Genomic DNA, 10379 nt, shown 5'->3' on the forward strand with positions numbered 1-10379 from the left:
TGATACAATCAGAACAGCATCCCTTCTCTGTACACGGATATAAATACAGAACCAACATGTCTTCTTCATCAATGACTAAATCTTCAACTAGGTAAGTCTTTACATAAAATGGTCTTTTAAAAATAAAATAAAGCTACATAAAAATACAATTCTCTTTATTTAAATCGTTTTGTATGAATTTGATACAAAATAAAGCTTTGGCTTTCAATACTAAATACAAACTTTTACCCTTTTTACCTATTCAACCTTTGCTATAATAATAACTGTATCCATATCAAACCGCAGTTAAAGGTTAGGAAAAAGAAATTGCATTGTACAGGATTCGAACTTGTACACCATTACACTGTACATGCTAACAACTAAATGATTTGAGAGGCTAGCAAATTATAGGAAGTTTTTGAATTCGTGTAAGTTTATCTGGCTGTTTCTGTTGAATGTCAGTTTCAAACTAATGACTTAAATATCGATAACATATTTTGTTACTTTTAAACAAAATAAATCGATAAAAAAAATTTTTATTGATAAAATCTTTAGGTTTGCTGAAAAATTTTCAAATCAAAATGGATGTTTTCGCGTAAGATCAATATAAGATAACTCAAGCAGTTGTTTTGGATAAAACCGTTTGTTAGTTTTGTCCTAATGTGATAGTTTGCAGTTAGAAGTGATTACATTCAAATCTCCAAACTTGCCTCACAAGGAATTTTTGCTAAAGCTAAATTCATTGCTAGAATATATCTTTTTACATTTTTAATTTCTGCCCTTTTCAGAAGGTGCTATATGCTGAAGCATTTACTATAAAGAAATTTTAGCTGAATCATACACCAGCATATAAAATTTAAAAGACACAGTTTAGAAGGAAAACATTAAATTATTAATCTTTGTAATTTCTATTCACGCATGGTGCATTGTCAAGCGCAGTAATATACACGTAGTATAATGCTGAAAAAATACCACTGGTGTTGACTGGAATGACATCTAACATTAAATTGCTCTCTGCCACTGGACATGTGTCCAGTATTCCAGATTCCCTTGCCACATGACTCAGACTTGTTTAGTTAAGACCACAGAATCATTGATTGTTGTACAACAATGTTATTAAAACATACACAGCTTCTGCTTACAATAAGCTTAGCAGATGTCATGAGAAATTTCTCACACATCCAACCATAGGAATTTTGAGTAAAACATTTTAAAGAAAAAATTTCCATTAATGTATTTTAAAGATTTATCTCCCCTGACTGCAACAATGAACACAACAGAAAAGTCATAAGCTGAGTTTTGTTTTGCTTTTCCAGAACTTACCAGTCCTCAGCTGACTCTGGCCCAGGCATCAACTACAACCCAACAACTAAGTCTAAAACTTCCATGTCGTCCTACCGTAGCGGCAGCGGGCCTATGACGGTACCCATGGGTAGCAGCAATGTCACGAGAACCACAACTATCAGCTATGGCAGTAAGGTAAGATAACGCCAGTTCTTGTCACAAATGTTTATTTTAAATAATTTAGTCCATACACGGTTTTATGGGATCAAAGGCTATGAACTAGATGAATTTTACTAGCTATGAGTTTAAAAAAAGCAATAAATGAAAAATACTAACATTATCTGTTCTTAATCTCTTTAGGGCTAAAGCAAACAGAGAGCAAATCTTAAAGACAAACCATAACTTGCATGTATATTGCTTTGCTCTAACTAATGGTGTCAGCCAATATTGTTTTAATGTTTTTAATTGAATATTGATTTTACAAAATAATAATTAATAAAAATTATATCAGAAATTCAGCTTTACAATAGACATGGTGTAGATCAATTCTAAATCTCAGGAAACACAGAAATTTTATTTTATAAGAATTTGCACATTCGCATGCATTTCGAAGCAAATTATCCACAAAAACCATATAATTATAGTCAATTTGTACTAATAAAAATACTAAATATTGTTGAAAGATCTTGCCAATTGAGCAGCCATTTTGGATCCTTTACAAGTTACAGGCTATTATTAGCATTACTTTCTAAATAAATTTCCTAATTCTGGCTTGAATTAAACGGATAATTTAATTTGTTTTTACTTTTGATCAGTAAATAATCTGCTATTTTCAGGCCGGCATGGACAGCGGAAACGCAGGAGCTCTAGCAGAAGCTGGAGCAAAGCAAATCCAGGAGTCCAGAACCAACGAGAAGAAGTCGATGCAAGATTTGAACAGCCGGTTTGCTAATTACATTGAGAAGAACAGGTTCCTAGAAGCTCAGCTTAAATCGGTGGAGCAAAGACTAAAAGATCTTCAAGACAAGTGGGGTAGGTACTTTCTTGCAGCTGACAACTACATGTGTACAGCAGGTGCTTGCGCTTGCTAAATAAATGCAGAGGCTATCTGAATGAGCCTTAAAAATGAACTTGCAAAAGATTTTATTAAATTTTATCAGGAAGTATCAGTATTTCTCCATCATTTGTGATTGTTTTTTATGTTTGATGATGGTGATATGATTGACGGGATGTTTCAAGGTTAAAATCGCCAAACTTGGTAACGACTAAAACACCCAGATCAAGTGAAGCTGCGAATATGATGTCTATAGCTCCAAAGAGTTTGACAGAATAAAGATGCATAATGCTGCAACTAGACTGTAATAGCTGATATCAACTATAGCAATGATGGCAATTAGTGATGCCATACCGGTGATAAAGTTTTGTCGATTTTAATCTTGAAACATCCTGGCAGTCAGATCATATCAAACATCAAAAACAATCGCAAATGATAAAAAAATATCGATACTTTTTGATTGAATCGGCTAAAATTTTATGCAAGTTCATCTTTAATTCTAATCAACTCAATTTTATTAAGTTTTATGGTTGGTTACTAGGAAAAGAGACAGAGGTGGTGAAACAGATGTATGAGAGTGAACTACGCGAGGCCAAAGATCTCTACAACGATTCGGAGAAAGAGAAAGCAAGGATTGAGCTGAAAATCCAATCGTTGGAAGATCAAGTGGCTGAATACCGACGAAAGTGAGTACTTCTACGATTTTCAAGTTTTGTGTTTATGATGTGTGCTAAACGGTAGCAACTCTAAGGCTAAACTCTAAAGCAACTCTAAGGCTAAACTCTAAAGCAACTCTAAGGCTAAATTTAGTAGAACTCTTTACCTAGCAAAGGGTAGCTACTGTAATTAACTGTGGGAACCCACGCAATGGTCACATACTAAGTCTACGATAAAGGGTGAAGACAATGATATACAAATTTTTAAAGTTACAAAAATCTTGAATACTGAATGGCCTTGCTATTTAGCTCCTGAATGAAATTTACCGTACAAAAATCAAACCAAAGATTTTTTGAGCTTTAACTAAATCCAGTTCAATGAATAACTGTCTTTGATGATTGCACTTGATAAAAAACCAATAAAACGGCTTGTTATTCATTTAAACCAATTAACCAGCTTGTTATTCATTTTAGCCAATTGTGTGTAACTATCTAAATAATCGTCCCTCGTCCAATCAGGGCTGATCAATCATGCACTAACCTTTGCTAACGTAAGCATGAAATGCCTCAACCTGTATATACTAAGGGTCATTAATTATGACACATCAGTAGACATCGCTGGTTTATCTGCCTAATGGCCGACAACGGTCTGGGTAGTAAAATTTGTTAAAAAGCACCTTTAGCAATCGTATTTGACGCCAACTAACAATACGCACAGATGGTTGAATTTGGATCAGATCATAAATTGTTGTTTATCGTTGTTTTACCAAGTCGAGCAGAACATTTTTCGGTGCCGAGTTTATCTCTTCTAAAATCATAGACACACCAGGATTTGTTAGGTTCACTCTGATTGGTTGTTTAATAAGCTCTTGCTTGGTTTATTTTTAGCAATCAAAGTTTGTGTTAACACATTGTGGAATTTTTTTATGTTAGTCAAGGAAAAAAAATGAAAAATTATGACAAGTATGTAGAAAACAACATTACAGACAAATTGATAAAAATGCCAAACATCAATTTTTAGGTTCTGTCTAAATTAATATTTGTAACTTATGAGGTTAATTAATAATATTTCCTAATAATATTGCAAAACATTTTTAAATTTGCAGCAAAAATTGTCTTACAGTTGAACGATTTAACAGTTGAAGTCTTTCAAAACCATCAAAAAAATATCAAAAAGCTGAAAAGACTCATATTTTAAGATTTTAGCGACAGAAAGTTTTAAGTCCAAAGCATTGAATACATTATTTTAACTAAATTGTCTAATTTTGTATTCCTTCGGTATAGAGAACACTAAAATATTCTCAGTTTGGCTGTTCAGAAAGGTTTTATAGTAGCTAATATATTCTTATACAGATTGGATGACATGGAGAGGCTGAGGGCGCAGGACAAGGACACAATCAACAGGCAGAACCAGCAGCTCGCAGACTATGAGTCAGAGCTGAACATGCTGCGCCGCAGGGTCAATGGCCTTGAACAAGATCTGGCGTACGAAAAGGGAGAGCACCAGAGACTACAGGATGAACTCTTCAAAACTATTCAGGTAATTTAAGGCCCTAATTAGTTGGAATTGACTCACGTAAATGCAAAAAGTTTGTTCAACACCAATTTTAATTCAACTTTAATTTTATTGAATTTTTTGAATTACACTAAAAGTCATAAAAATTAGCAAATCAGAGTCACCAATAAATTTAATGAAAAAAGGCATCGAATTATTTTTTAATAAAATGTTGGCTATTAGTTTTGTGTAACAAACATTTATTTTATAACTAGCTGAAAACTAAGCCTAAGATAGGACAACTCCTGATACGAACCTTTACTCAGCTGCTGTTCATTAAAGTGTAATTTAATATTCATTTTTAAAAATTAATTTTTTAAACGGCCTAGCTTTAATATGATCAGCAAGTCTTTGTTGAAAAGACAATTCCCAGTATGATTTACTGTTTTTACAATTATTGAATGGACAACTTCCAATATGGTTTTGAAAGGTGAGATAACTTTCAATGATATTTAAACTTTTGTTACTCTTTTTTGCAGGAGAGAGATGCAGAGAGGCTGAATAATATTGAATTGCAAAACCAAATGCAAGCTTTGCAAGAGGAAATGGAGTTTTTGAAGAATGTGAGTAGCCCTCATCTAGTACTGCCCCATTGGTAGGTTCTTGGGCTACAGAAATCATCGCATTCTCTCTGACTAAACCTAAAATTCCTAAAGTCTTCATAGAAACAGAGCTATAAAGATTTGCTGTATTAATAATGGCAGCAGATTGTATCTATGAATCTATAACCTTTTTTGGCTTTATTAATCATCCCCAAAATGTTTTTATCTCAATACTACAAGAGGACAACTCCTAATAATATGTAACTTTCGTTATGCACCAAAACACCAATGAGAAAACAGAAACTATGAACTATTAAGTGAATTGAATGAAAGGGTTTTAAAAGTTTGTAATCTAATAGTATTGCAGAGAAGTCAGGATAGTGAAGGTTTTAGTAACAAAAAGTTTATAAACTGTTATAAACTTTCGGATGTAGTATGCTGGTGTTATAGAATAAAAAACGATGTTTGTCCTATGTATAAAATGATAAATACAAACATTCTGCTGCAATTAAATGTAAAATTGAACAGCGTAAGCAACATAATATATATAATGTATACAATATCTCGAGGATTAAGTACAATGTCTGCTTAAATTACTGCAAGCAAAAGCTGTGTGTATTGTGAGAGCACTTTTGTACAATGCATCGTATAAAATGTAATGTAAGTGATTTTGGCTTGCTCACAGTCATCAAGGGAACCTTGATGACTGTGAGCAATTTAAGCTTGGATCACTCCTATTACCGCCAATGGCCTTTTCGGGGCCTTTTTGTTGTTTGTAGGTCTGGCCTTTCACTCAACCTATGCCATGGCTGCTCTCGTGTGTAGTACGACTAGCTAAGAGTTGTCTGCTCTTGTTTAGTACCATTTGCTAGTAGTTGTAGGGCTACATATTACACTGTTGATAGCCTGTTTTATATTTCTAAGCCAGTAACTATACAAGTCGAAATGTTTTTCTTTTAGATCTACATCATGGCGTTACCTTTATCTTATACATTTGTAGCTGCATGACCAAGAAATGAAGGAGATGCAAGCTTTGATTGGTCAGGATTCCTATAAAGACAACAGAAAGTTCTGGGAAGGAGAAATGTCTAATGCAATCAGAGAGCTACAAAATGAGTTTGACCGACGGTTGGACCACCAGAATCAGCAGATGCAGAGCTACTACCAGATGAAGGTTAATTGAAAAATTCTTAGAGTTATCACACAGCTACATAATCTACTGTAAAAAAATCGTAGAGTTTTTAGCCAGCTTCATAAAATACAGTAAAAATTTATAGAGTTATCAGACAGCTATCTTTTCAATTTACGTTCACATCTCTGTCAGCATATCTTAGAAAACTTCTAAAAGCTGCCATATAAGTTGAACAGATGTCAATGGCAAATTAAAACAACTTAGCTTAAATCAAAACTGTTCATAAAGATATTTTACTAGATTGATGTTAACTGGATAAGTCTATGTCTCATAGGTGCAAGAGGTAAAGTCTGGCCAAGCAAAGGACCAGAACAAGGTGGAGAATCTTATGACAGAAACCAAGAGAATGTCAAGCATGATGAATGATTTGAGAAGCCAAATCGGTGATCTCGAGAATCGCAACATGCTTTTGGAGAAGCAGTACAACGATCTCCTTAGACAACACGAAGAGGTAAATGAAGAATTGAGCTTTACTTTGTAGCATTGAATTACCTACGTACCGGGGTTGGGGTACGTACGTACCGGGGTGAGATCAAAACCTGAACTAGAAAGTTGAAGCTCCTATGCAGTATGTCAGTAAATGCGGGCATGTGTTGCATCTAGTCAAATAACTGCATCTCAGTAGAAACAAGCAGCTGTTGTCACCTGCCATAATTTGGTGATCTAGTACATAAACTGTCTATGTAGGAAATGAGAACCTGGGACCAAGAAAAGACCAAGTATGAGTCAGAGATTGAGAGACTGACATCAGAGCTGGAGAGAATGTTAAGAGAAATGGAAGTTGTCATGGACAGCAAGCTTTCCCTTGAACTTGAAATAGCTGCATACAGAAAACTGTTGGAGGTTGAGGAGAACAGGTAAAAATACTTCTATAAAGCCTCTTTTGCTAGTAGTCTTTCTTTTAGTAGGATAAGAGCTTCTAAAATATTCTAATTTGTCTAAAATAATATAAAATAATACTCCTAGAATGACCTAATATTCTAACTAGTTCTTCTAGAAAGTTCTACTTATAGTTTTAACTACTAACCAATGAAGGATCCTTTGATATTTTCATACATACTGATAGCTGATAAATTCTCAAAAACTACACATTTACGCAATAAAATGTTTTATTTTGGTTATTATTTATTATTAATTACTGCAAATGTTTCAAAAAATGTTTTTAATAATTTTACGCAGTATCAAGGAAATTTTGGAGAGACAAATTACTACAGTAGTTGAGGGCAACACTTGGTTTTGTCTTCCCAAGTTGTAGACAAGACAACTCCTTACATAAATTATAAGTGTCATGATTAGGAGCTTATTTGATATGATTTAAAGCATAAAATACTCCATATTGTTTAAAATTAAAACGTGAAAATACCTATGAAATTCAGTTATATCCTGTAAGAGTGTATGGTATGGCCTGTGTTTCATCAGGATGAACATGAGAGAAACTGTGGGTGGAATGGAAACTGTCACTGAGACAATGACCCAGCAGAGCCTTAGCTCCCAGATGATGAGAGATGGAGGTGTTAAGCTTGGAGGCGGCTCTTCCAGTAAGATTTAATTTTATTTAATAGAATGATCACTAAGTAGGAGAACAAAACTCCAGTAACTATCCTCAAGCATATCATTCAAAAGTTGTCAACAAGGAATATAAATTACGAAATATATTTTGTAGTCTCAAACTGTTTTTATACTGTTGTTTTGAGTTTATTATTTTCTCATTATTTTATTTTTGTAGATGCCATAACCGCTGGGTCAATGTCACAGAAGACCACATTTCAGAGGTCAGCCAAAGGACCATTGGCCATTAGTCAGGTAGACCCTACTGGACTCTGGGTAGAAGTAGAGAATACAGGAAGAAAGGAAGAGAGCATTGATGGATGGAAAATTGTTAGAAAGGTTAGTAAATGCTTGCTTAAAAGTTTCTTTATAAATCTATTGAACTTAGTTGTTCCTTTGGACAATGTAACATGCTAAGTCAGGTAAATTTGGACAAAGTAATAATATGCTTGATTATAGAAACTTTTAAGATTTGTTTTTAAATAAAAAATTTTTTTTTTAAAAACCATAATTTCTTTTTAACAGCATATATTCTTCATTGATTCTAAAGTATCATGATTATCATCATCATCAATCTTTTTACTTCCAATGAAAAAAGATATACTCAAAGAAGTTTAACTTGATAAAAGGACTCATGATTATCATAAAAAATATTTTTTATTTTTATAAATTTATATGAAGCAATCATACAGAAAGCTTGGGTCAGCTCATAAATAAAAATGCTGCTGCTTCAGCACCTGCTGCCACAAAATAAAACTATGCCAATTGTTGTATAAGTGCTCTTTAACGAGTTGTGTGTATTTACCTAAACAAAAAGAACATGCCGCGCTTTAGATGCTTTCAGGCAAAACAATTTGCAAAAGTAAAGCATCTTTTCCTATTACTTTATATCACATAACAATTCTTATACCTTTGAGATGTGTTCACTGTAATATATGATGAGCTTATTAAATTCATTGTATGAAGTTTGTAGGAAAAAATGAACATAATTCTTTTGGAATGCGAGTTCGTAAAAGTTTTTATAATCAAAGTTTTTTGTTAATCTTTTATAGGTAGACAACAAGATAATGCCCAGCTTCGAGTTCCCAGAAGGCTTCATCCTTGGCAACACAAGAGACAATCGCAGTATCAAAGTGTATGCTCAAGGCAAGGGACCCGTAGGCTGTCTTGAGTACGCCATGGACAACTGGGGCTCTGGCAGTCAAGTCACCACATCACTGGTGAATCCTGCAGGAGAGGTTAGTTTATTCAGAATATAGTAACAATAATTATAATGATAATAACATATTATTATTATTCGACGCTGCCGAATTTCAGATTTGAACATTTTGCTGCCTAAAAGTTGCTCATTACATTAACTTTAAGCTTGTTTACTTTATTATTCAGGATAAAGCGATGCACGTCCAAAAGACATCATACGCACAGTAGAATCGACGATAGTTGCCCCTAATCCAATCGTTCAAAGACGCTAAACATGATTGAAATTCCCGCTACAGTTCATGAAGTCGATGAAGCATTCAACTTTCGATTTTAGTTTTTTTTAGATAAAAAGAATTATTTTCGCAGTAATGCTTTTCATACCGTTTCATTTGTTGGTTCAGTCTAACTGCATCATTCCAGCCTGTTTGAATCTTGAAAAAACATTTGTGCTATACCACTAGTATGTAGACATAGTTGGTTTCCTGCCTGTGTATTGCTCTTATTCTGACGTTTAACCTTCCATAATTGGATATGATATGCTGTATAATTGTTATTTATATAACACACTTTTAATAATATTATATATATTACGCATTAATCAAACTTATACCGTTATATGCATGCGGTAAAAATCCTTGTACTCAAAAACTATTACCTTGTAGTGGTTAAACAGTACCGTGATAATACTTTCATGTATGTAAAGTGCACATGCCGAGTGTTTTTAGGTTATAATGTTTAACAACTCTGAACCCATAGGGTCAAGTATTATTAAAACACTTGATACAATTATATGCTCTAGCAACAGTGATTTCAACACTTTCATGTTACCAAGTTTATAATATTATGTGTTTTATTTGCATTGTTTGTAGTAGATTGAAAGTTATTATGTAATATTTATTTATTAAAATATAATTAAGAAAAACTGTCATTCAAATCTTGTGTTAACCATTTCCCTCTCTTTTCCTTTCTTGTCTTTTTTCCTCCCTTAATCTTCACCTTTGGTATGCCAGTCTTCCTAAAGTAATTAATTTAATTATTTTGGTTTAGTAAACGGTTGGCAATACTGGACATTCTTTTATTTGTATTTTACATATAAAATACAAATAACATATAATACATACAGTAAAATAAACATACATATCTTATTAAAAATGTTATATATGTAATTAAATACAATATAAAACACATATAATATATAATATAAATAAGTATATATAAAATACACATTTTTAAGTGTATTTTATATTTAAAATACAAATAATATATGAAACATACAATAAAATATACAAACATATTTTATTAAAAATTTTATATAATTACATAAAATGCAAAATGTATATAATATATAATATAAATACATATATATAAA

General features: G+C 32.8%; 1 protein-coding gene across 1 annotated transcript; it reads left to right on the top strand.

The window, feature by feature from the left end:
- Positions 1 to 9938, top strand: LOC137398508 (intermediate filament protein A-like). Its single transcript, XM_068084624.1, has 13 exons — positions 1 to 91; positions 1296 to 1458; positions 2100 to 2295; positions 2859 to 3003; positions 4327 to 4513; positions 5008 to 5091; positions 6071 to 6244; positions 6537 to 6713; positions 6950 to 7119; positions 7682 to 7800; positions 7989 to 8149; positions 8863 to 9048; positions 9197 to 9938. Exons 1-13 carry the CDS (start codon positions 57 to 59, stop codon positions 9236 to 9238), a joined length of 1839 nt encoding a protein of 612 aa, XP_067940725.1. The 5' UTR covers positions 1 to 56; the 3' UTR covers positions 9239 to 9938.
- Positions 9939 to 10379: the final 441 nt, after the last annotated feature.

The sequence above is a fragment of the Watersipora subatra genome, chromosome 6 (genome assembly GCF_963576615.1).
Source record: "Watersipora subatra chromosome 6, tzWatSuba1.1, whole genome shotgun sequence".
In the NCBI taxonomy this organism is placed as follows: domain Eukaryota; kingdom Metazoa; phylum Bryozoa; class Gymnolaemata; order Cheilostomatida; family Watersiporidae; genus Watersipora; species Watersipora subatra.